Genomic DNA, 26,304 nt, shown 5'->3' with positions numbered 1-26,304 from the left:
ACTGCAACCCTCTAGTTATTAGCTCTGCATGTGTTGGGGGCAGCAGGGGGGGCTCCAGACTGTGAGGAACCTCACACACACCATGTCCAGAGCCTGGCAGGTAGAAGATGCTCAATGAGGCCTTATTGGCTTTTTTTTTTTTTTTTTTTTTAAGTAATCTCACACCCACCATGGGGCTCGAACTCACAACCCCCAGATCAATTGTTGCAGGCTGTACCCACCGAGCCAGCTGATTCGGCCTGACCGTCAGGAGACTTGGGTTCTAGCCCCAGGTCTCTGTTTCTTTGTGAAGTTAATGGCTTTCTCGTTGGGCCTTCTGTTCCTCTCCAGTGAGATGAGGCTTCCTTCTTTCCACTCTGCTGGCACCAGGAGCTGTAATAATACACAAGAAAGATCATCAAAACACAGGGTTTTTGTCAGTTAGACCTCCGTAACCTGAAAAAAATAAAAACTACCGAAAACATCGCGCTCTTTGACGGAAGTAACAATGAAGACACTTGCCAACAAGCTCAAACAGATTTCAACCAAGAAGGAGAATCCGGGGGTCTCGTGCTACAACTTCACTGGAAATAGCAGGAAACAGGCATTCACGTGCTGTCATCGGGGGTCTGCTTCTCCCTTGCTGAGCGTTGCGGGACTCTGACTTAGCTTCATCTCCAGACAGGGAACATCAGCAGCTGCGGGCTCACATTCTTTAAAAAGGTGACAGTTTCGTCTTTTTAGATAATGTGTGTGCTTCAAGATTCCGCAAGTTCAAAAGAGCACCTGGAGAACATCTCCCCTCCTGCCCTGTCTCCCTGCCCTCCAGCTTCTGTCCTCAACCCCAATCTTCCCAGTTACTGTGACCTTCTTCCAGACATGGGCAGGGCTCATGGTCTCCGCTTTTTACCCAAATGGAAGTGAATCATAGGAACCGTGCCACAAGGTCCTTTTGTCACTTAACATATAGAGTTGGGTTTTTTTAAGTTTTTTATTTATTTAAGTAAATTCTGCACCCCATGTGGGTCTCAAAGTCATGACCCTGAGGTCAAGAGTCCCATGACCCTCCCACTGAGCCGGGGTGGGACAGGACCCCTCTCGGAGATTGTTTCTTTCCTGGCTGCCTCGTGTTAAGGCTACAATGTAATTCCACCAATCTCCTGTTGACAGACATACTTTTGCCAACTCAAGCAAAGCTGCAAAGAATAATCTGCATGTTCCCATTTCACCTATGTGCAAATATGCAGGCCTAGTTCCTAGTAGTGAAAATCCTAGGCCAAAAGGGTATGAGTATTTGTGATTTTGATTGCTTTCTGATTTTTGTGGCTATTGCCAAACTGCGCTTTGTGGGTGTGTTACCCATTTTTACTCCCACCAATAAAGAGGTGAGGCCTGTTTCCTTAAACCCGTACCCTCTTCAACTCTTAATGAAACTTTTTGGGGGTTACAAATTAAGTTAAACATGATTTGCATTTCTTTTAGAGGTTAGGCATCTTTTCATGTATTTGAGAGTTCTTTACATTTCCTTTCCTGTGAAATATCCATGCAATTTTTCTGTACCTTTATTATTGGACCATTGGTATATTTCTTATAGATTTGTAGATTTTCATGTTTCAAAATTAGCCCTTTCCCTGCAATTGAATTATAACTATATTGTTCTCTAGATTGTCATTTATGTTAGCTTTTGCTTATGATTTTTTTTTACCATGCATACTCTTTGCCTTTTTAATACACATTTAAATGCATCAGGATTTTCTTTTAGGACTTCTGTGTTTTGTTTTCTTTTTCTTTTTTCTTTTTTTTTTTTTTGAAGGAATACCTTCTTCTTTTTTTTTTTTTTAAGATTTTATTTATTTGACAGAGATAGAGACAGCAAGCGAGAGAGGAAACACAAGCAGGGGGAGTGGGAGAGGAAGAAGCAGGCTCATAGCGGAGGAGCCTGATGTGGGGCTCGATCCCAGAACGCCAGGATCATGCCCTGAGCCGAAGGCAGACGCTTAACCGCTGTGCCACCCAGGCGCCCCTGTGTTTTGTTTTCATACTCAGAAATGTCCGCTTGATGCCAAACTATTTACTGCTGTGGTATTCTTGCCAAAAATGCATACCCTCAATCTGACTATGAGAAAACCCTGCACAAATCCAAATGGAGAGACATTCTGCAAAACCACTCACCAGGACTCTCCAAATGTGTCACGATGGTGAACGGCAGAAAAAAAGGAACCGAGGGCTGGTCTCAGGTTGAAAAGCCTAAGAGTGACAAGTAACTGCGATGTGAAATCCTGAATTACAGGCTGCGGCAGAAAAGGGGAATTAGTGGGAAAGCTGGCAAAATTCAAATCAGAGCTGTCGATGAGGTCATAGTATGGCATCAATGCTAACATCCTGGTTTCCATAATCATGACTCGGCCACGCAAGACGTTAACATTTGGAAGAGCGGGGAGGTGGCGGGGGGGGGGGGGCGGGGAGGGGAGGAGAGGCTATACAAGAGATTTGTACCATTTTGCAACTTTTCTGTAGGTCTGAAATTAGTCAACATAAAAGGTTAAAAATGTCAAGTTTTCTTTCAGTCCTTTTATGCTTGTAGTTTTTTACACTGTCACCTTTGATCTATTCGTAATACTGGTGTAAGGTATTGATCCATATTTTTCCCCAGATGGCTACTCAATTTTCTAATAACCTTTACTGACTAATTCTTTCCCCCACTGTTTTCTATTTTTAAATTTATTTAATTTCTATTTTTTCCCAAAGACTTTATTTATTTGTCAGAGAGAGAGAGCACAAGCAGGGGGAGCAGCAGAGGGAGAAGCAGACTCCCCGCTGAGCAGGGACCCCCCCCACTCCGCCGCTGATGCAGGACTCGATTCCAGGTCCCTGGGATCACGACCTGAGCCGAAGGCAGATGCTTCACTGAGTCACCCAGGCGCCCAAATCATCTATTTAACTTTTAAACTGTCAGAAATACGTAACAAAATTTACCATCCTAACCACTTTTAAGTGTACAACTCAGTAGTGTTAAGTACATTCATGCTGTTTTACAAGCAATCCCAGAACTCTTTTCGTCTTGCAAAACTGCAACACTCCACCCCGTCAACAACTCCTCACCCCCGTCCCCTCAGCCCCTGGCATCCACCATCCTACTTTCCGTCTGTATGACTCTGACTATGCTTGGTACCTCACATAAGTAGAACCAAGGAGTATTTGTCTTCCGTGACTGGCTTATCCTGGCTCATGAGCCACTAACTTCGCAGTAAAATGAGAACCTATTTTTTTTTTTTTTTAAGATTTTACTTATTTATTTGACAGAGATAGAGACAGCCAGCGAGAGAGGGAACACAAGCAGGGGGAGTGGGAGAGGAAGAAGCAGGCTCATAGCGGAAGAGCCTGATGTGGGGCTCGATCCTGCAACGCCAGGATCATGCCCTGAGCTGAAGGCAGACGCTTAACCACAGTGCCACCCAGGCGCCCCTGAAAACCTATTTCTGATGCTAATCGGCAAAGCCTCTGGTGTGGACTAAGAGACGGACAGTTGAAGTGCTTGTAGTACCTACTTCTGGAGTGTGGGTGAAGGAGGTTAAGCACAGAGAGGTTAAGTGGCCTGTTGCCAGTCACACAGCCAAGAAGGGGAGGGACACTTTGAACCCCGGATGTGCTCCACAGCTTGCGCCCATGGTCTTTGCCCTGGACTAGGGCTCACAGAACAGAGCGTATGCTTGGAAACAAGCAGCGGCTCGATGGTGTCTGAGGACAAGAGGCGGGTGCAGTGATTGGCAACAGGTAAGGGGTAAGGAAGGGAAGCAACCCAGTAGCAGGTCCCCAGCGACTGACCGACTGTAGGTACGCAGTCAGTATTAAATGAGCCTAAGAAGAAGCATCCAGAATAGTGGGAGGTGAACCAGGGGAACTGGTTTTCAGAGGCCAAAGGAGAAAAAAATTCAAAAGACAGGAGTGGTCGACATATTATTTATTGAAAAGAGTTCAAGCCAAAGTCTGAGAAGTGCCCTCTGGATTTAGAAACAAGGATTAGTGATGAACAGTTTCTTGGGATGGCAGGGGCAGCAGATGCTGATAGATGTTCAACCAGCTACCCAGGGGCTCAGTTGGTAAGGTGTCAGCCTTCGGCTCAGGTCATGATCTCGGGATCCTGGGATGGAGCCCCGCATCAGGCTCCCTGCTCAGTGGGGAGCCTGCTTCTCCCTCTGCCTCTGCTGCTCCCCGGCTTGTACTCTTGCACGCACTCTCGCTCTCTCAAATAAATAAAATATTGGGGGAAAAAACAAAACCCACCACCAGTTCTCCAAAAATAGTATGCGTTTATGTATGGACGTAAGTTTATTATAAATCTTACTGATTCAAAGGATGTGCAACACAGAATTTACAGATATTAAGAAAACATACAATAGTCTTTATTGTAAATTCCACTCCTGTCTTCATGACTTCATAGATGGAGCTGTGTCCCAAGTCCAGGGGTATCTCCAGTACGAATGTTGGTTCATATTTTTATTTACATTTTTTGAGTTAAGAAAAAAATGAAACATTGGGGATATGTTGAGACTTCCCTCGTCCCTCAATGACTTGACGAACTTCTTTGCTGAATCTGACAATAGTTTTCAACATCTGGGGGGAATATTTCCTCCATTTTGTGTGCTATTCACAATGTAACAGACACGACATTTTAAAATTTAACCTGCATTATTAACATTTTCCCCATCATCTTCTTAAAGCCAGACAATCAACAAAGCCCGATAAGTAGCATTTGCCAATTTCTGTGGTGTAAATACTCCTACCAGGACCAAATTCAAAATACCAGCTTGCTGTCTCTGTGAGTTTGGAAGAGAAACACAAGTAGTAGCCCATCTTTAGATAGAACTTCCACTATACAGATACAGTAAATGTAAATAAGCTTGAGAGCACATAATAGTAAAATGTCGAAAATAATCAGGAACTTGAAACTAATGGGACACTGTGTGTCAACTATACTCAATAAAAATAAATAAAATTCCTACAAACTAAATAAACAGGAAAAAAATAATCAGGAAGTAATGAGTTCTGAGTATTACCTCTAGGTTTTTATTTTATTTAAATGAGTACTACCTCTGTTTTTAAATATAATTTATTTGTGAGTTTACAGAATTTCTGATAATAGCTGCGGTGCAACTAGCCCACAATGTTTCTGAAAAACACAAAGTCGGCTTCTGCAAATCGGAGCCCACCAGTGGGTGCGGGTGACAGCTAGACTGCCGCGGGATGTGACCTTCCTGATCAGCCTGTAAGCACAGCCCGCAATGTCCACCTTCCTTGCCTCCAGCACAACCTGCCGCCGACCTCTCTGCTCAGGCCACACTCCAGGTCCTCACTCACACTGCTCCTCCAGGAGCAGCAGCCTGTCACCTTGGGCAAAGCAATCCCCACTCCAGAGCACCTGCAACCCTTGTAGCACTCACCACATGTGCTATTCAGTTTCTCTGGGAGTAGGGGGAAGGTGTTCCTCTGCAAGAGCCACAGTATCCGTGATGGTTGAGGCTGAGCACGGATCATATTCACCACTATTTCCTCGGTACCTACCACAGTGCGTTGCGGTAAGTATTTATTGAATTCACGCTCAGGAGGAAGGACTGCCAGAAGGGACAGGCGTGTAGGGAAAGGTTCTAGGTCTGTGAGGCACCACTCGGGATGCCTTCTTCTTATTTAGGATGGCCTGGGTTCCGGCATTCAGGACTGGAAAATACAGACAGAACCTTCCTGAACATACACTGAACCTTTGCCAGGAAATAAGACCATGAGAACCCTCTTGTAAGGACGGGGCAGCCCATCAGACTCCGCTAGCGCCTCTGCACAATGCCCACCAGTGTATTTCAGTAACTTCCTTCTGAGCATGTCCCTGCTCACCAGACCCCTAACCCCACCACCGCGAAAGCTGAGCCCAGCTTTCTGAGCAAGAGGTCTTTTCACATATTGCTTTTTTACAATTAACCGAGAGACTGGAGCTCAGAAACACGCAGCAAACCAGACAGCTATTTCTGATCGATGTTCCTGGAAAGATGAAAATCCCTAACAAATGATAGAGCCGCCCTCCACAGACATTCAACACCATCGGCAACACCCCACACTTAAAACCCCAAAGCACACAACCAACAAACAACCCTTATCACTAAAAAGGACCAAACACGATAACTGAGTTCTGAGAACTGCCCGTTTCCACGTACATAAAAAGGGATGATCGTCAGGAAGACTCAGACAGGAGCGACCAGGGTGTTGCAAGTCCTGGCCACGCAGAAACGCTAATCACGAATCATGCGAGCTCCGATCATCATGTTCCGATCTGCCCTCCGAAAGGAGGAACAGGTAAGGATTATCCTACCTGACGATAAAACCGTAATTGGGCGCATTCCTTACTCAAAGCAAAGGATGCCGCTTACGTCTAGGGTGAAGTGTATAACGCGGTAGCCCCAGCAACCTGGAGTTATCTAGGGTCTTCCATTTCTATTGCTACATGTATTTGCAGTATTAAAAAGCATTTTTCCCCATTTGGCTGCCAAAAAAAAGATAAACTAAGCCCTCCCAGAATGCTCCACTCACGAGCTTGGCACCCTAACAGCAGACAGCACTTGTTATTTACATATCCCCGCCCACTCCCTTCCGCCAGACTCTACCGTAATAACCAAAATAAAAGCGAAACATATGATCTTACAGACTGCAAGGCTGGAAATCAGCCTTCCGTTTCTTTAGTAGTTTGGCCACCCCAATTCTCCCCTAAAAGTTTTGTAAGTCTTGATCTTACTCTAAAATATATTTTAATTACAAAGCACTAAATAAAACGTTGATCATCCCAGATTCAAGTGATAATTACCCTAACACGAACTCCGACATCCTCCACCAAATGCAGTTAGGGGGAGGGCTGAAGACAGCCTTTCTCGTGTCGGGAATGGTGAATAGTCCCTTGCTCGTCCAATCTTCAATCCTATGCTCCCGTCATGAAGGTATCAGAAAGGTTTCTTTTTCAGCCCAAAGACGCTGACGAATAATGCCATTTCGGTGATAGCTGGGAGGGCACTGCGGACAGTAGGCGGTGGGTTCAAGGCTCCTTCCAAAAAAAATCCCCAAGCCCCCAAACCAGAGACTCCACCCCAAAAGTGCAGGAGGGGGAACTTCAAGAGACTACAGGATGTTGAGTGGATCTTCTATCTCCTACGGGGAGTAAAGGCCTGGGTGGGGGAAACCTTCAGATTGAGTAAACCTTCCTCCCCCATCCCCAAACATTGGGTGCTACCATACCTGCAGAAGACAAAAATGTACCAGTACGTGGTGCACTCCCAACGCTCGAATATGAAAAAGGACAGGGCCACGGATGCACTACAATGAGCCCCAATGGCTTGGGAATGCACCAGAGTCAAGGAAAGCCTTTGGTTCAATAGGTAGTTATGAGCCAGAAAAAGCCGTTGCTGGGACTGGCGTCCGCACTCAGGGTCACCCCTTGCTCCCTCACCACACTGCAAAGGCCAGAGCCTACAGCCCTGACTTCTGAGTTTTAGGACAGCCATGTGAACAGAGACCAGAGCTGGGCCTGCACAGCTGGGATCCCAGGCTACCCCAACCCGGTATCTAGGGGCTAGCCTGGACCCTTCAGGTCCCAGAGTAGGCTCCCCATCTACCCCAGGCACACAAGAATGCGCACAGTGACTTGATACACTGCTAGCTCAAGGTGGAAAACTGTGTTTTACTCCCATTTGGGATCTCCAGTGCGTGGTGCATGGCGGGAGCTTAACAAACGATTGAAAATCCTATTAAATCTTCCACATTGTCTAAGAAGATCTATCAACTGGAGAGACTGTTTGCCCCCGCCAGAGCACACACCATTGTGCCAGAAAGGCTGAGTTAGGTGGCTGGAGGGAGTCGGGATGGAAATGGGCCGTGCGTAAAAGGATACAGATGAGGCTCTGGGTGCTGTTGAACATGGAAACTCCCGAGAAGAAACCCGCCAGCTCCACTGCAAAGAGGCCGAGGGTGACAGAGAGCGCTACCACCAGTCTGCAGAGAGGAAGGGGACTGGCTCAGACCTCCTGGACTTCTTCAAACCCTCCTCCACTCCCGGTATTGCTGACTTCTAACCACCCTGCCCCCCGAATGCTCACTGAATGTCCTGCTTCTCATACTCCTCCGGGGTGAACGTGAGAGGCAGGCAGGCCTGGATGTTGCTGTCCTGGGGAGCAGGGCAGAAAGGAAGAAAGTGAAAGAGGGGCGGGCTGCGGGGCAGCACTGGGGTCAGAGGGGGATGGGAGGACCCGCCCACGTAAGGTCCTGGGGAATGGGCACGGAGGGGCTGGGAGCACCCCAAGGTGGGAATGGGGTTGCGGGCGGGAGGGGGGGTGGCCGTGGTCTTACCCGGGACCAGAACAAGGTGATGACGACCACTAGATGCGCCAGGAGCGTCAGGAACCGAGAGGGCACGAGCCCCGAGATCCGGCCCATGGCCCCCGTGGGGCAGGGGTACCGATTGGAGCGGAGGCTGCGCTCTGCGGGGCTGGAAGCTCAGGAAGGGCCACTCCTCAAGTCTTCCAGGCTGGCACGCAAAAATTCGACGGACGCCTCCTTCCCGCTCGTGCTGGCGCCGCCCAGTTGCCTTGGCAACGGCGTCAGCGGGCGCAGCGGCCGGATCTCGGGAAATCTCGCGAGGGCACTCAATTCTCGAGCGGCGGCACCCTTCCGCGCTGGGGCAAGTTGGGGGTCGGCCGCAAGGGGTGCGGTCTGGCTCTCGGTCACCGCTGCGTAGCCTGGGAGGGCCCTCCGCCCGAGGTCCTCGCCGGAGACCGCTGTCCCCGCCACGCCGGTCTTAGGGCGCTGCCGGGCCTAAGGCACTCTCTCTCGCTCCTTTGCCTCCCTGTGGCTCCCCACTGCCCTGGGCCCGAGCAGACGCGGGAACGAAACGCCGAGACGTGGATGTCCCTGTATTGTCCGGACGTCACTTACTAGATGGTCACGGAGTCCCTGATTATCCGAGGACCCCGGACCGGAACCCTCTTTGGTTCTCTGACCCGACCCCCCCCCCCCACCCGAGTCCCCAGACGCTTTTGCTCGGCTTGGCAAGGGAATCGCAGAGAGCAGAAAATGGCCAGCTCTCTACGTGGATGAGAGGTGCTTTTGGGGAAAAGGAGTGGGTGACCTGGCGGAAGGGCACGGAGCCCTGCTGCCCTGCGAGTCAAGGAGCGGGCGGCGATGCAGACTGTGCTCAGATTCCTTATCTCTCCAAGGTGTGGGCACCCGACTTTGCCCAGCTGCAGTCCAAGAACCTCTTACTATCAGCGTCCTCACTGACCTTGGGCTCTCAGCTGGGATCCTTGCAGAATAGACAGTTCGTGCCCGGACCTCACTGCTCCTGCTCAGGTCGCAGCGTCCCCAGGACCTCCCCATCGCATTTAGCAGATCATCTCTCTTCCTCCTCTCCACCCCAGTGCTTTTAAGCCGGTCTAAGCTAAACACCACCCCCCCGGGGGGGGGCATTTCTGATTTCTAAATTCATTCCACAAATATTCATTGACCAGCTAGCAAGTGCTGAGCTCTTGTTCTTGAAACAGACAGAAGGCTCTACCTTCCTGGAGTTTATATTCTTCTCAGGGAGATCGAGATGGACTACAAACATGCAAACAAATCCTAAATCCGCAGGGTAAGAGGTGCTATAAATACATTTTTAAAAGTGAAATGCTAGAATAAGAGATCAAGGAAAGGCCCTTTGAAAAATGAGTCATTTATTCTTCAACTTTGTTGTAGGAAATGTCAAAATTGGGAGGAAACACATATCTCTATTTGAGGACCCCAATGTAATAGATTTCCCTTTTCTAAACTAGAGGGTAAAAAAATTCAGAACTCAAAGAGATAGGCAGGAGGTGTTTGTTCAAGGTCATGAAAGACAAAGACTGAAGAGCTCATCCAGATATAGGGAGATTTAAAAGATGTGACAAATTGGACTTGAGAAATATCATGGATCTTGGACCAGAAAAAAAACAAAACCCAAACACTTTCTTTTATTTCGAAGGACATCAGTGGAACAACTGGCAAATTGGAATAGGGTCTCTAGTTTAGATATCACTATTATCCGTGTTAATTTCCTGATTTTTGATAATTCTACTGCCTTTGTGGAAGAGAATGTCCTTGCTAGAAAATAAACACTATTTTAGGGGTAAAGGAGCATTAGGTCTGCAATTTACTGTCGAATGGTTTAGAAAAATATGTGTGTTTCTGTAGAGACAGAGCAGCAATGATAGAGCAAACATGGTCTCGAAGGCACATGGGAATTCTCTGAGAGAGAGAGAGAGAGATATATATATATATAATCTCAAAAGGAGAGGGAGAGAGAGAATCTCAAGCAGACTCTCCACTGAGCACGGAGCCAACAGGGGCCAGATTTCACAATCCAGAGACCGTGAGCCATGAGATCACGACCAGAGCTGAAACCAAGAGTCAGACACTTAACCAACTGAGCCACCCAGGCGCACCTTATATATATATGTATATTTTTTAAGTAAGCTCTACATCCAACTTGGGGCTTGAACTCACGACCACAGATCAACAGTCACGTGCTCTATGGACTGAGCCAGCCAGGTGCCCCTCTCTTTATTACTTTTGCAACTTTTCAGTAAACCAGATTATTTAAAGTAAAAAGTTTTATCAAAAACTAGGGATGTACTGTATGGTGACTAACATAATATAATAAAAATAAATAAAAAGTTTTATATGATAACCCTTTCTAAGGTTTCCTTCTGGCTCTTCTATAATATCATTGAGACATTAAATTGCTTTATAAAAAGAAGGAATGATTTCTGGGATTGATGGTCCCTACATGTTAAACTCCTCTATATTGAAACTATGCTGTGACATTAAAACCACCTCTTTAAAGGGCAGTACAGCCTTAATCTCATAAAGGAGACGATGTGGTCACCGAAACCCATAAAATAAAAAATGCAGTCATTTAGACTTTTCAGAGGAATTATTTGCATAAAGAGTGAGATTCAGCCAAGTCTCCGTATCTGTTTACTCCAGAAATATTGGATGGTAACCAAATATTACCCACACAGGTTTCTGAGCTCTCAGGTGTGTAGGGGAGGTTCTCACTTCAACTGTTGAACTGTTATCAAGTTCTGAAAATATTTTCAAACCTCCCCCACCTCAGGAGAGACAGGCAAACTGTCTTCATCTCAAGAGGGACAGGCAAAGTGCAACTGCTTCTCTCCCTGGAGGTGACCCTCATCAGCAGGAGACCCTCAAAACAAGTGACAGTGGTGACATCCTGAGTACAATGAGAGCTGGGCTCCACGCGCTCTCTGCCATGGAAAGCACAGCAGAGCGAGCGCAAAAACGTTCTGAGCACACAGATAAGATACAAGGACTGAGGGGCTCCTCTCTCTGCCTATAACTCACTAGACTTTTCTCCTGGGAATGCGAAGCCCAGGCCTTCAGAACCAACCTCCCCCAGTGACAGTTGATCAAGTTTGACTATTCACAGACGAAGGAAACACTGTCATCCATCGAAAGTGAGCAAAACCCAGGACCTGTTTTTGCAAGATTTTCCAAAGTCCCGGAACAAATAGAATGAAGAGGAGGAGTCCGCCAGCCGTATGAAGAGGTGGGGAAAGAACTTTCCAGATAGAGGCACAGCAAGGGCAAAGGTCCTTAGGTGGGCATGAGGCCAGTATGCTCGTTGAACAGAAGGGAAGCTAGTATGTCTGAAGGCTAGTAACGGAAGGTGAAGAAGAAATCAGGGTGGGGTGGAATGGGCAGACACAGGGCCTTGCAGGGCCTTGCAGCCAGGGGGAGGGACCTGGTCAGGTCTGTATTCTAGAAGGTGACTTTGGTTGCAATGTGGAGAAATCGATTTTGAGATGTTAAGTAGCAGGCTTGTAAAGAAGGTATATAGTGATCCCAGGACGGCCAGAATGAGATTGGACCAGGATGGAATAAAGAAAGCGGAACAAAGGGTAAGGAATCAAGAGATCATTAAAAGATAAGAAGGGCTAAACATGGGGCTATGAGTGGGTGAGAAAAAAGAAGGGGTCAAGGATGACTGCTAGATTTTGGGGCTCCCGCAGCTGGAAGTGTGGGCCATTCTGTTTATAATAGGCTAAGAACTGGGTAGTCACATTTCACATTATGAATTAATAAACAGTGAGCAGGCATTTAGGTCTGTCCTGTCACTCTCCATGACCTTGGTTCCCAGAAGCCTGCCCCACAGAGGTCACACAAAAGCGAGTGTTAGAGCCACCCTGTGGCCAGAGGAGGTACTGCTGGTGACCTGGCATGTCCTTCCCTAAGCGGGGTCCACTTGCTCCAGGGCTGGAATCCACACGTCCTAACATTTGATCTGGTCAGAAAAGAGCTCAGGGAAAAAAGTGTTTTTATCATGGAAAAATCCGAACATATGCACAAATAAAGAAAATGGAAGGATGAACCCCTTCGAAGCCTGCCATTCTGCTCCAACAATTACCAACACGTCGCCAACCTTGTTTCAGCTAGACTCCCAGCTCCCTCCCAGCCCCGCTAGGTTATTGTCAAGCAAATCCCAGACATCACCAAATAGCTCAGATTGCCCAATATCCATCCTAGAGACATACGATGAAGTCCACACATTGCACTTGTTTGATGTGTCTCTTAAATTTTTATTTATTTTTATTTTATTATTATTATTTTTTAATCTTGGGTTCTTCCGCCTTGTTCTCCTTCCTTGCAATTTCTCTGATGGAGACACTGGGCCGTGTGTGGGCAGGGCTCTGGTCTTCTCATTTCACACGTTCCTCTAGGTCCTGTGTTTCCTGTAAACTGGTTGCTAGATCTGGTGGTTGATGACTCTCGCGTTCGATTTTCTGGTAAATAGACAGCGAGGGAGTTGGCCTGTATTTCTTATCCTATCACATCAGGAGGTGCACCCTGGCTGCTTGTCTCTCTCTCTCTTTCTCTCTCTCTCTCTTTTTTTTCCAGTGTTGAATCTGAGCAATGGATTCAGGCGTAGTCACACTGAGGCAGGCATCATAAAGTTCCCATCAGTTTTTCACCGACTGGTTGAACTGATCCCCGCTGCCTAGCTTCATTATTTCGGGAGGAGATGCAAAGCAGGGTTGTATTAATTACATCGTTCCGTTCTGCGTTGGTCACCTGTTATCTTCCATAAATAAGAATGTGCCTTCATTCACTGGTTGTTTCCCCTGAGATACAGGTCACGCAGGAAAAGCTGGATACACGTGTGATTTCTTTTTCCCCATTTATTTACCGGTTTTCGGAATAATAAGTCAATTCCCGACCATCTTCCAAAAGGGACCGAGTAGTTGTTTTCAGGATCACTGTGAACGGGTAGATTTAACATCCTTTGTGGTTCTGTGGGGCAGCAGCTACTTGGCCTCAGGAAATTGTTTTGAAGAAGGAGATAGAAATTCAGTGTTGCCAGGTTTCTGGGAGTTTTCTTGTGGTTGTTGTTTTTTGGGGTTTTCTGTTTTGTTTTGTTGTTGTTGTTGTTTTAGGTTCTTTTTAGAGAGAGGACAGAAATCCAGATTCTTACTCCAGTTATGTTAGTATCGAACTTACTGGCAAAAAAAAGAAAAAAGAAAAAAAGAAAGAAAGAAAGAAAAGGGAGAAAAATAACCTGATGACAACAACATACAGCATACAACAGCCTCAAGCCACCAGCTTTCAGCCTCTGGATCAGCACTATCCAACAGAGCTCTCTATGATGACGGAAATATTTCATATTGTCTCTGTCCCATGTGGTAGCCAGCTAGCTCCCTGTGGCTACCGAACACTTGGAATGGGGCTAGCAGGACTGAGGGACTGAATTTTTAAATTTGAACTTGATTTGAAAAGCCCCATATCGAATGGCCACCTGAGTGTCTACCATATTGAGCAATGTAGCTCTGGACGGAATAATCTATTGGTTCCTAAAACTTGGAAACAGGTGGGATAAATGGAGATTAAAACATCCGAGAATACTCTGGATGGTGACCCTCGACTGATAATACTTCACACCGGCTACAGAACCTTTCCCAGCCTAGAGATCAAGTCCACATTCCCCAGTACCGTATTCACTGACCCAACTTCCCTTTCTAACAAAAACTTCCACCTCACCCCATGCTCTTCAGCTACTCAGACACGTCTTGTTCCTCTATAAAGCAGCCTCTTGCTCACGCTAGTGCTTTTGCTAAAGCTATCCCTCCTTAATTTCACAAATGTTTATTGAATACCCACTGTTCTCCAGGAATTGTATGGGGTGCTCGGAATACATATTTCCTTCCCCTGAGTAACTTAGAGTGTGGTGAGGGAAACAATTAAAAGTAGTGTTTCAAGTGTTATCCTGCAGGAGACACATCACAAGCCTCCTCCCCAGATGGGGGGGGGGAAGTAGGGAGGTGGGAGCTTTTGAATTGAGTCTTGAGGGCATATGTTAAGGGTCATCCAGACAAAGAAGGATAGTCAGAGATAGTGGCACCGAGACAGTGGGGACCAAAGTGAGTTTAAGGAACTATAAATGAGTCATCGTGGCTGTCACGGGGGAGGTGAGGAGGCAGTGACTGAAGAAGCAGGCGAGGATCAGATATTAATAACAACCATAATAACCGATCATGACCAGTCAGGTTCTGAGCACTTTATCTTAGTAAATAAACTGCCAGTGATCCATTACATTACACTCCTGACAATTTTCCGTGCGGGGACATGGAGAGGCAAGGAGGTTCAATAGCGAGCCCAAACCACACGACTACTGTGGCTGGCAACCGGCTTCCAGGGCCCACTTAAGAAGTGCATGGCCTTGCGCACCCAGCCAATAATTTAGGACTTAATCTCGAAGCGGATGGGGCACTGATTTTAAGCCACAGTGGGATGGGATCGAGCTCGCATTTTAAAAACATGATCCTCTGTGGCTATTCTGGAGGTAGAGACATCAGAGAGGGGTCTATTACTATAATCCAGCAAGAGAGAGTGGGGAATGAGGGCTAGCAGGAGAATCATGAAGGAAAATGGAATTGATAGGACTTGGGGACTGGGAATGGGGAGGGAGGGAGAGGGGAGTCAAGAGGAGACTCCCAGCCCTAGCTTAGCCCCTGGCTGGGAGTGCAGAAGGAGTGGGAAGGATGACAGGGTCAAGGGAAGGTGTCCCGCAAGTGTGGGCAGATGAATCCAGACGTGGGAGCAGGCTTCAAGAGCCCGGGGCACACGGATGGCTGACTCCAGGGAAAGTGGTGACAGAGCTCTATGGCTAAAGGACAGAAATAGACTGGGGAGCACGGGTTGGGGACGAAGAAGGGAAAGCCAGCAGACCAATGTCTTGACAACCAAGAGAGAAGAAGGCTCTTAAAGATGTTGCCCTGCGTCAATGAAAGTCACTGGGGAGAGACGGGGCGGGCGGGGGGAGCTGTGGCATCTCTGTGGTCTCTGAGGACTCTGGGAGCGCCAGTGTACCGAATGCGCAGACATCTGACTTGGAAGGAAAGGACGGAGACACAGCATGACCTCTTTCGCCATGCTGGCCTGTTGAACGCCTCAAGAGGCAAAGGGGGGGTGTGTGTCTCTGTTAGCTTCTGATACTCCTCTCTAGGAATTGCCAGCTCCTTCTCACCTGGGGAGCTCTAAAACTGACTGACGTCTGTGGTGATCGAAATCAGAACAGCGGTTGCCCCTGGGAAGGGGCCGGGAAGAACTTTCTGGGGGGTGGAGGAACCTTCCTATACCTTGAATGGGTTGTGGGTTGCATTTGTTAAAACTTGCCAAAACACACACTTCAGGTCTGTGTATGTCACTGCATGTAAATTATTCCCCAGAACCGTAACGAGCGACGAAATTACCGAAGCCGGGGCTCTACGCTGGACTATGAAATCAGTCTCCGAGGCGGGGGCGAGTGCTGGGGCAGGTCGGCCCCGCGGACGGCGGGAACGCGCAGTCGGAGGCGCAAGGCTGCAGGAGCTGGGCTCACACCCGGCTTGTGCCCGGGGCTCCCGCAGCGCTCCCACGCGCTCCGCCCGTCCGTCCGTCCGTCCCCTCCGGGCTATGCTCTCTGAAGGGCCTGGGGACAGCTCCGGGCCAGGCGCTCGCGGGCAGGACGCCGGGGGCGGGGGCCCCGCGAGTCGCAGGAGGCGGAGGGACGGTGCACCCCCCACGCCGCCGGAACATAAGAGTTCGGGAAGGCTCTCGGCTCTCAGCCTCGGTCGCCTGGACCCCGGCTGGCCGCCAAGTGGCCATGGGGAGACCTGTCCAGCCCTCCGGCCGGCCGACCTCGTGGCGCAACGGTAGCGCGTCTGACTCCAGATCAGAAGGTTGCGTGTTCAAATCACGTCGGGGTCAGCTCGTTTTTTTTTTTTCCCTGCTAGGGCTTCTTTTTTTTAATGTTTTTATTTTTTTTTTAATTTATTCCCCTCCCCGGCTTGTCCACCTACCCTCAAGCGTCGGCGCCCAGGTCGAAGCAGCACCTCGCAGGGGCCGGAAGGGGAGCGCCCCTGGCACCGCGTCCCGAGCCGCCCCGTCGGGGAGCCCAGATGCCGCGGGCTGGTGGGCGCGGATTTGGGTCCCGCAAGCGCGTGCGGGGTGCGGGGGACAGGGCTCCGGAGGGCTGGCGCGCGCCGCGGGTCGCTCGGCGCGGAGGGGAGAGTGTGCAGCGCGCGGGCAAGAAGGTCGCTCAGCTGGCCGCCGCCTGCGAGGCGCGTCGGCGGGACCGGTCGGATCTCCGGAGGCGCTTGCCGTCCGCCACGTGGGCGGGTCCGGCGGGCGGGAGGACGAGTTCAGGCCCCAGAGAGAAGAGCGGAAGCCGCTTCTCCGCGGACGAGGTGGCCGAGTGGTTAAGGCGATGGACTGCTAATCCATTGTGCTCTGCACGCGTGGGTTCGAATCCCATCCTCGTCGGCGTGCGGTTGTCGCAACCGGGATTCAGTTTTGTCATCTCAAAGCAAAAATTTATCGTTACCTCCTACTTGCCCTCATTAGGTTTCCGTATCATCCCGCTACCCCGCGGTCGCCCCCAACCGTGGTTTTCGTCCCTTCTACTCCGTTTTCCAGGACGGCCAAAACTTGGTTCTAGGTGGCACCTAGGCATCCACTCACCTGCCAGAGAGGTGACCTGGCCAAGGACAGAAGGTGCGGGCAACTTGGCGGTGGGCGCCGTGGCTTAGTTGGTTAAAGCGCCTGTCTAGTAAACAGGAGATCCTGGGTTCGAATCCCAGCGGTGCCTCCGCGCTGTTCGCTTTTGGGAAGAGCCTCTGGGCATCCACGGATCCATCACCGTCTCTCTCCGCGTTTTCTCTTTCGGGTGTTTGTGACTGCGTGCGCCGACGCCGCGTGCTTGGTGCCAGGCCCGGGCTCCGTATTTGCGCCCTGACCCATGCCGCCGAGCACCAGAGTGGCGTCTGTGCTCCTCCGGATCTCACCTTGTCGTTACTTCCCGAGACGCTCAGTGATTCCGCCTGCATGTCGTTTTCGCATCTCTCAGAATGGTCCCGCCCTCTTTTAGTTTTTTCTGAAGGTCGGATTCTGAAGATGGGACCGATTGGTAATATGAACTCTATATAGGTCCAGACTAAAAAATAAAGTATCTGGCCGGTTAGCTCAGTTGGTTAGAGCGTGGTGCTAATAACGCCAAGGTCGCGGGTTCGATCCCCGTACGGGCCAGACAGGATACCGCTTTTTAAATCTTCAAACCGCTACAATTTCTTGTTACTAGGGAAGTTTGGTGGAGCAGCATTTCCAATCCCAGAACTTTTCACACCCAAAATGGAAACATGTTGAAATTCAGTGCAAGATGGTACTGTCTTGGGGTGGGGGAGGAGGAAGGTTTAATAAAACTGGAATTCCTTCTGGGATCTCTATTTATAACGCTCCCGGCCATAACGTGGGGCTCCTGGAACTTACTATGTGAACTGTGTACAGGAAGCTTGGAGACGTTGGAACGAATATGACACTGATCGGCGGAGTGTGGGAAATGGGATCAGGAATGGAGGTAACAAGCGTTTCCAATCTTCCACCTGAGTCAAGATGTCCAGTTCACCCAGCCCCTGCCTGTCCCCTTTGGGATCTGAGAAGACAGCCCCTTCCCTTTGGGTACACCCTGCTTGTGTTTCCGCTTTTACTGGATCCCTGAGCCCATATCTATGTCTCTCATGTGCCCCATCTCCTGCGTCTCCCCTTCCCCCATTGCAGTGCTGCCTGAGAGCAGGAACCGCATACCCTTGCCCATGTAGCCTGGGACTCCCGCCCTGCACCCAGCGTCTGCTAAGAGAGCTCCACGAAAAAGACCGGCCCTCATTCCCGCTCCTTCAGCTCACCAATCCCTGGAACCCCACAGAGACACACCTCAGCCTTAGCAGCAGCACTTTAATTCCACAAAAACTCAGAAAGCCAAAACTGATTAGAACACTCCACAACAGGTGGGCTTCAAAACCAGCAACAGTTCTGCCTGAACCCTGAGAGCAGTGAGACCCCTCCCACCTCACCCCCTCTACCATGCAATGCATTCCTTCTAGTTCCACCCCGGTTCTGGCTGGGGAAGGGGGATGGTAGGGGGCCAGAGGGCAGAAGCAGGGGGTTATCCATCTGCAGGTGTGCATTCTTGTCTGCATGGCGTGTGGCCAAGGACCACTCAAGCTCCCACAGCCCCTGGCACCTGAGATGTGGCCACTGGAGTTAGGGTGGCCACAGTGGGGGCTGGGGCCTCTTCTGTTCTCCTTTCTTGACCACTATGGCAGTCATGTCTCCCAAGCCAAAACCTAAAGCCCTGGGTTCCCACAGACGGTGCTCTAGCTGAAGAAGAGAGTTGAGAATAAGGTTGCTACAGATGGCCAACTTAATAGAAGCAGAGCATCATCCCCTCCCACCAGGAGCAGCTTTAGAACTTCCCCCATATACACCTGAATAAGACCCAGCAAGTGGTCGCAGGCCTGCTAAATGCGTTTGGAAGAGCCTCCAATACATAGGCCTCCCCTCAGCGGGCAGCTTCCACCAGGGCTCCTTGAAGAGTCCTTAGGATCCTGCTGGGCCCTAGCTTAGCAGCCTCTCCTGCCCTCCCGGTCACTTGCACAGAGCCTCCAACACCTCCAGCGTGCGTCGGATATCCCGGACTTGGCGCGCCAGCCCCTGAACTGGCTGCAGAGCCCGCTCCAGCTCTTCACAGCGCGCCAGCAGGGTGTACATGCCCTTGATGCTCATGTCCACGGCTTCGCCTAGGGAGTCCACGGCGTCGCGGTAGGTCTGGATGCAGCCCACGCTCAGCGCGGTCAGCTCCTGCACCGCGCCACCCAGCCCGCGCAGCAGACGGTCCACCCTGCCGCCCAGCTCCCGACTCAGCCGCTCCAGGTCCCGCAGCACGTCGGGATCGATGGGGGGGATGGCCGGAGTGGGCGCGGGCGCTGCACAGGGCCGCGCCGGGGCAGGGGGCGGAGGTTGAGGGGCGCCGCTCAGACGAATCTTGAGCTGCAGGTTGTTGGCCACGAAGTGGGTGAGGTCGCCATGGCGGCTCACCGTGCCCTCGAGCTCCAGGGGGCTGGAGATGGTGGCGCGGCGCCCGCCGCCAGCGCCAGGCTCGGCACCCCCCGCGGACCCCGCGCCACCGCACGCCCCGCTCAGCCCGTCCAGGCTGCGGCTGTCCTGAAGGCGGCTGGAGAACGAGCGGCCAGCCCTGCCGGCCGCCGCCTCCTCCTCGTCTTCCTCCCGCGGCTCAGCCTCCATCCCGCTGCCTCCCGGGCTCCCTCGACGGCAGCTCCTCTCGGATGCAGGCTCGTCTTCCGGAGGCTCGGGGTCCTGGCGCCCGGAGGACCCGTGCGGGTCGGGCTCGGGACCCGACGCCCCCCGGCGGCTCTCCGGAGCGGACGGCGTCCCTCCGCGGCCCGGCTCGTCGTCCCGAGCCTCCCGCTCGGCTCGGTGGACGGCGCCGCGGCTCGAAGTCTTCGGGGACGCCGCGGGGTGGCGGCTCGCGCCCCCAACGTTCTCGGCCTCTTCCTGCCCGGGCACCGGGAGGCCTGAGGGCGGCTCAGAGGGCGCTCGGCCCGGCCCGCCACCGAAGATCGCGGCTTGCTGTTCCCCCAGAGCCAGAAGGTCCGCCTCGGGCCCAGGCCGCCCCCGGGACGACTCCATGCCGCAGCTGGGGGCAGGAACCGAGAAACTGATTCGCCCCGGCTCGGGCGGCGTCGGCGGCGCCTTTAAGGGGCGTTGGTACAGGCGCGCGATTGGCAGCCGGCTGACAATGGTCAGGACAGGAAGAACACTCTGATTGGTCGCAGTGACCAGGAAGTCCCGGAAGAAAAGCTGTTATTGAGTAACCGAACCCACGTGAGAGCCGGCGGGGCGGGGCGAAGGAGGTGACAGCTGCCCTCGTCGCTCCGCCCCCTCAAGATGAGGAGGGGACAGTCCTAAGGATCAAGGTCCTGAAATACCCGAGTCCTCCCGGCTGAGACTCGGACTCTTTCCACCCACAGTTGTCGCGCCCACAGTTGTTGCTTAGCAAACACACCCAGTGGGCACCAGAGATGCGGCTCCTACAGAGTTTGTGGGGATGAAAAGAGTCTCTCCTGTTTGGACCATCGGGATTGAACCACACTTAGTCCATCGGGAGGGATGCAACCGGAATCCCGAGCAGAGCACGAATGGTTGGGTCCACCATCTCCGCTCGCAGACCTGGCAGAGGAACTGCCCAGAGCCACTCACGATGGATAACCAAGCAGGCTTAAGGGCTTTCCTGTGCTTTCGCCGCTCTGTCGTCTGTCTCCCGCCCCCTCCACGTTGGAGAATCTCTCCGCTTGGAGGATGGTGTGTGATTTTGCCAGGAGGTAAAATGTTCAATAAATGAAGGGCTCTGCACGGAGATCGGAGCCCTGGTACCATTCTGATGCCGTCTCTTCCTTCCCTTCCCTTCGCTGATCTCGCTGGAGCCACGCTGCTGGCCCCCTCACTGTTCCTTTGCCTTTGCCTCAGGGATTTACACTTGCTCCTGCCTTTTTTTTTTTTTTTTTTTTGAGGCTGAGTCTACCAAGGAAAATTTCAACTTCAGTTCCTTATTCAAATATCACCTTTTCAGTGAGGCCTCCCCTGACAACCTGTTTAAAATTTCAACCACCTTCCCCAGCAATTCCCGATTTCGCTTCCCTTCCTTTTGTGCATGATACTTCCTGCCATATAACATACTACATATTTGCTTACCTGCTCATGTAAACTCCATGAGGGCAAGAGTTTTTGTTTTGTTTTGTTTTTCTGTTTGATCCCTATCACCAGTACTTAGCATGCCTAGCGTATAGTAGGCACTCCATAAATATGTATTAAGTAAATGACCGCAAACCATTGATTTCCTCTTTGTGATTTGAACACATTCAAGATGTGTTTCTGTCACTTGGACCTGGAGTCCTGACTAATAAACCATGAGACCAATGGGCTACTCTAAGCTTCTCCCGCCTCTCAGAGACTGACAATCCCCCGTCCCCTTGTCTTCTCTTTACCCCTCAGCAGGCAGACGCTCTTTATTCAGCAAGTGATAAAAAACACAAGTTGAACCAACAACAGTATTAAAACAAGAGGACTTCATTGCGTCACACAATAATGGTCTCAAGACAAGAGTGTGCTCAGAGAAGCTTGGATCCGGCGCCCTAGGGCTGTCACAAAGGACCTGGTTTCTGTCTGCGGGGCAGCTTTACCCCAAGTGCGCTTCCTCATGGTGGCAAAATGGCTGCTGTTTGTCATTCTTTGGAGGTTGTATTAGTCTCCTTGGGCTGTTATAACAAAGCACCATAAACCGGGTGTCTTAAAAAACAGACATTTATGTCTCACACTTCTAGAGTCTGGGAAGTCCAAGATGCCAGCTGATTTGGTTCCTGGTGAGACCCCTCTTCCTCTCTTCTCCACGTGCCCTCACATGGTAAAGAGAGGAAGCTAGCTCTCAGCCTCTTCTGAGAAGGGACTAATCCTATCATAAGGACCCCACCCTCATGAACTTATTTAAACCTAATTACCTCCAAAGGCCCCACTTCCAAATACCATCACACTGGGGGCTAACGCGTCGACATATGACTTTCAGTGGGACAAAAACCTTCAGTCCATAAGAGGGGCCATTTGTCATCCTTTTTGATCTCCCAAGATCTGACTCCATGTTTAAAGACACTCCCACCTCATCAGGCAGAGCCCACTTCCCACTACAGAAGCTGAAATATCAAGCAGCCCCTCTCCCAGCTTCCCATGCACAGGGCTCTGGCTCCATCACGGATCACTCCTGCAGTGGAATTTTCCCTGGCTGGGCAGACTCCACGCCTGGTCCTTCTGGGGATTCCTGGTGCTCCTACAGAGTCCGTGAATCACCTAGGATGCTCGTAATAATGTCCATTTATGCTTAAATGAGCCCGAATTATTCTGTTGCATGCAAGCAAGAACCCTGAATGATATGTTCCCACACCTTCCAGAAGGGGAGAAAGGAATAGCTTCCATTAGACCTCGTAGAAGAACAAAGATGCATCTTTCCCAAAGCCCCAGTTAATTTTCCTTTACATCTTACTGGCCTAAACTGGTTCACATGTACAATTTAGTCACGTTGGCCAGGGTAATACTATGTCTGATTGACTTAGGACGGAGTATCCAGGGATCTCAGTGGGTGAAGTGTCTGCCTTCTGCTCAGGTCATGATCTCAGGTTCCTGGGATCGCCAGCACGGGTGGCGGGCTCCTTGCTCAGTGGCGAGTCTGCTTCTTCCTCTGCCCCTCCCCCAGCTCTTGCTCCCTTGCTCTCTCTCTCTCAAATAAATAAATAAAATCTTGAAGAAAAAAAAAAAAAAAAGGACTGAGTATCCAGAAGCAATCACTCTGGTAAGGTGACAAAAATCAGTTAACTAGGTTAAAACGGTTACGCTCCTCCTGGCGCTAGGAGGGGATCAGTTCCCTCCGAATCCCAGTAGCAGCAAAGCAGTGGGGGAGGGAGGCGGGAGCTGTGGGGGAGCAACCACAAAGTGTCCTAAATTAGGGGTCAGCCAAGTATGGCTCATGGGCCAGAGCCAGCTCACTACCGTTTTTATATGGCTTGTGAGCCAAGAATGGTTTTTACATGTTTAAATGGTCGAAAAAGAAAGGGTATGAGAATTCACATAATTATATGAAATTCAAATTTCAGTGTCCATAAGTTTTATTGAAATACAGCTATGCGCACGCATCTATGAACTGTCTCTCGTTGCTTTCGCGCCGTGATGGCAAAGCTGAGTAGTTTCAAGAGAAGCCAGATGGCCGGCAGAGACTTCCTGATGTACCTCCCGGATTTTTCCGGATAGTTTGCTACGTTTTGCACTCTGGGCAGCTGGAAGTGGGAGCCCACCCCAGGAAGGGCTGCATCCCAGGACCCTGAGATCATGACCCGAGCCGAAATCGAGTCTGGTGTTTAACCAACTGAGCCACCCAAGCGCCCCAAACCGCCAATCTTTTCGTCCTTCTCGTGAACATTATTCTGTAGCCACATTCTCGGCATCTGATTGGATCCCTGGGTTTTAGTCCATTTTTCTGTGTGACATTCTCCACAGATATATATCATTGGCAGCTGCTTTGGGGGGGTTGAACGTCCTTCCGGGTGTCCACTGATGGTCCCTCCAAATCCCAACCGACCAATTCCCCACCCAGGTAGCCCGGAGAAAACCTCTCACTCTGAGCTTTGAAACAGATGACTGACAATCTGTCTTGACCTCAGCTGTCCCCATGGGCACAGAATGTCTGCCACACATCCAGCCATCTCAGGACCCAGCCTCATGTGCTCTTAGCGGTCAGTAGGTCGGCCAGGGAGATCAATACCGCCCCGCTGTGTTTCCAGTCGTATCATGAGGAGACCGTGTGTGCAACTGACACGGCTCTTCCGACTCTTAGACTCGCTCATTCCCGTGATCAGCTGAGGTGTGCACAAAATATAAATCTAGTAAGAAAGAGTCCTGCCACAGACCAGACCAGAGAGGGTTCGTAAGGCTGCAAAGCTCCGTAGGTATAGGGGTCCCGGGGGAACGTGGCTTTCTCCAGGGGGCTACTGGAGGGGGCTACTCCACCCCCTTTCCTTTCAACCTAGTTCACATTTAGAAAGCCACTTCCTTGAGATGGTAGCCCGAGTGTGGGAGTTTGTCTCCTGGTTGGGAATTCCCTTTTCTGTTCGTTTGGAAAACCTACAGTCAAGCTCGTTAGGTCCCATCTGTCTTCCTTCTTTCAGCCTTTCTAGTGAGTGGTGCTAAAGTCTCCGCATGGTTTTAATTCGCGTTCCCTAATAACTAACACGGTTGAGTATCTTTTCACGTGCTTATTTGCCATCTCTATATATGTTCTTCGGGGAAGGTTTCCCCCATTTTCTATTATTTTCTGTTTTACATATCTTATAAACTACTTTAAATCCTTTCTAGAATAAGACTATTTATACTTATTTATAAATGTTCATTTATAATAACTATATATATATTACTTTTTGACCCCCTTCACCCATTTCTCCCACCCCCTACCCCCTGCCTCTGGCAACCACCTGTCTGTTCTTTGTATCAAAATTTATTTATTTGTTTGGCAGAGAGAGAGTTCGGGCGAATACAAGCAAGGAGAGGAGCAGAAGGAAAGAGAGAAGCAGGCTCCCCACTGAGCAAGGAGCTCTGGGGTCCTGACCTGAGCTGAAGGCAGCCGCTTAACCGACTGAGCCCCCTAGGCGCCCCTGTTCTCTATATCTACGAGCTCTGTTGTTGGTTTTTGTTTGCTTGCTTGTTTTGGGTTCTGGATAGGTATTTGCCTTTCTCTGCCTGACTTATTTAACTTAGCATAATGCCCTTCAGGTCCATCCATGTTGTTGCAAAAGGCAAGATTTCATTCTTTTCAGTGGCCACATCTTTATCCCTTCATCCCTCCATGGACACTTGGTTGCTTCCACATCTTGGCTCTTGTAAATAATGCTGCAACGAGCATAGAGATGCATATATATTTTCAGGTTAGCCTTTTGTTTTCTTTGGGTAAATACCCAGAAATGGATTCACTGGATTCTATGGTAATTCTATCTTTCAGTTTTGGGGGAGACTCTCCCTGCTGCTTTCCACAGAGGCTGCGCCAATTTACATTCCCACCAACGCTGCACCAGGGTTCCTCTTTCTCCACATCCTCGCCAACACTTTTTATTTGTCTTTTCTTTTTTTTAGGATTTTATTTTTAAGTAAACTCTACACCCACCATGGGGCTCGAACGTACCACCCTGAGATCAAGAGTTGCCCGCTGCACCCACCGAGCCAGGCGGGCGCCCCTCCTTCTTGCGCTTTTGATAACAGCCGTTCAAACAGGTGTGAGGCTATCTCATTGTGGTTTTGATTTGCACTTCCCTGAGGATGAGTGATGGTGAGTATCTTTTCATGTACTTCTTGGCCATTTGTATGTTTTATTTGGAAAATATCTGTTCAGATTTTCTGCCCATTTTAAATTATATATATATATATATATATATATATATATATATATATATATATATTTTTTTTTTTTTTTTCTCTTGAGTTAAGTAGTTTGGCTATATCCTTGTCAGATATATGACTTGCACGCATTTTCTCCCATTCAGGAAGTTGCCTTTTCATTTTGTGGATGTTTTCCTGTGCTTTCCTTCTCCTCATGGAGACTAGATTTTTTTTTTTTTTTAAGGATTTTATTTATTTGAGAGAGAGTGCATGAGCTGGGGGGAGGAGCAAAGAGAGAGGGAGAAGTAGGCTCCCCGATGTGGGGCTCAATCCCAGGACCCCAGGATCAAGACCTGAGCCGAAGGTAAATGCTTAACTGTCTGAGCCACTCAGGCGCCCAAGACTAGATTTTTTAAATGCTATTTATGCCATGCACATTACTGCCCTTGAGAACAGACTATGTTATAGGCAAGATAGGATTGTTATTTCCATCTTAAAGGGCTCATAAAGATTAACCCACTTGGCCAAGGTCACATGGCTAATGAACAGTGGAGAGAGGACTAGAACTCAGGGTGCCGGCCAGAAGCTAAAACTCCTTCCTCCTCAGAGCTTCCCATCAGGCCACAATGAGGGGAGCAGACCACCTTTTGTGTCTTGCCAGTGCCCACACCACCCACAGAAATGCAGACAGGCTTTCAAGAGCAAAATATGGGCCAACCTCCCAGGAGGACACAACCAGACCCCCCAGGAGGAAGAGGGGGGGCTTTTTTTTTTTTTTTTAAAGATTTTATTTATTTATTTGACAGAGATAGAGACAGCCAGCGAGAGAGGGAACACAAGCAGGGGGAGTGGGAGAGGAAGAAGCAGGCTCACAGCGGAGGAGCCCGACGTGGGGCTCGATCCCACAACGCCGGGATCACACCCTGAGCCGAAGGCAGACGCCCAACCACTGTGCCACCCAGGCGC

The 26,304-nt window shown here is 50.0% G+C and overlaps 2 protein-coding genes and 5 non-coding genes across 9 annotated transcripts; 4 read left to right on the top strand and 3 right to left on the bottom strand.

Annotated features, from left to right (window-relative positions):
* Positions 1-509: 509 nt before the first annotated feature.
* Positions 510-13,580, bottom strand: TMEM107 (transmembrane protein 107). 3 transcript variants are annotated; one of them, XR_008959029.1, is made up of 6 exons: positions 8,359-13,580; positions 8,109-8,176; positions 7,904-8,004; positions 7,252-7,348; positions 6,827-7,029; positions 510-692 (listed from the first exon to the last, which is right to left on the bottom strand). XR_008959029.1 is itself a non-coding variant. In XM_026520915.4 (5 exons), the coding sequence occupies exons 1-5, from the start codon at positions 8,443-8,445 to the stop codon at positions 6,960-6,962; spliced, it is 423 nt and encodes a 140-aa protein (XP_026376700.1). In that variant the 5' UTR covers positions 8,446-13,580; the 3' UTR covers positions 4,290-6,959. The 3 variants fall into 3 exon arrangements, 1 of the variants encoding a protein (XP_026376700.1); XR_006411879.3 differs by lacking the exon at positions 510-692 and adding an exon at positions 4,290-5,694; XM_026520915.4 differs by lacking the exon at positions 510-692 and having other exon boundaries at positions 4,290-7,029.
* Positions 6,209-6,344, bottom strand: LOC113271363 (U8 small nucleolar RNA). Its single transcript, XR_003322130.2, has one exon. It is a non-coding gene; the product is annotated as a U8 small nucleolar RNA (small nucleolar RNA).
* A 2,635-nt stretch (positions 13,581-16,215) lies between the features above and the next one.
* Positions 16,216-16,287, top strand: TRNAW-CCA (transfer RNA tryptophan (anticodon CCA)). Its single transcript has one exon. It is a non-coding gene; the product is annotated as a tRNA-Trp (tRNA).
* A 473-nt stretch (positions 16,288-16,760) lies between these two features.
* On the top strand, positions 16,761-16,842 carry TRNAS-GCU (transfer RNA serine (anticodon GCU)). Its single transcript has one exon. It is a non-coding gene; the product is annotated as a tRNA-Ser (tRNA).
* A 251-nt stretch (positions 16,843-17,093) lies between these two features.
* Positions 17,094-17,167, top strand: TRNAT-AGU (transfer RNA threonine (anticodon AGU)). Its single transcript has one exon. It is a non-coding gene; the product is annotated as a tRNA-Thr (tRNA).
* A 15-nt stretch (positions 17,168-17,182) lies between these two features.
* On the bottom strand, positions 17,183-20,134 carry BORCS6 (BLOC-1 related complex subunit 6). Its single transcript, XM_026520921.4, has one exon. It carries the CDS (start codon positions 20,059-20,061, stop codon positions 19,000-19,002), a length of 1,062 nt encoding a protein of 353 aa, XP_026376706.1. The 5' UTR covers positions 20,062-20,134; the 3' UTR covers positions 17,183-18,999.
* Positions 17,531-17,604, top strand: TRNAI-AAU (transfer RNA isoleucine (anticodon AAU)). The gene has a single exon. It is a non-coding gene; the product is annotated as a tRNA-Ile (tRNA).
* Positions 20,135-26,304: the final 6,170 nt, after the last annotated feature.

The sequence above is a fragment of the Ursus arctos genome, unplaced genomic scaffold, assembly GCF_023065955.2.
Source record: "Ursus arctos isolate Adak ecotype North America unplaced genomic scaffold, UrsArc2.0 scaffold_14, whole genome shotgun sequence".
Classification (NCBI taxonomy): domain Eukaryota; kingdom Metazoa; phylum Chordata; class Mammalia; order Carnivora; family Ursidae; genus Ursus; species Ursus arctos.
Note: the sequence above shows the minus strand (reverse complement) of the source record. Positions and strands in the feature narration are given on the sequence as shown.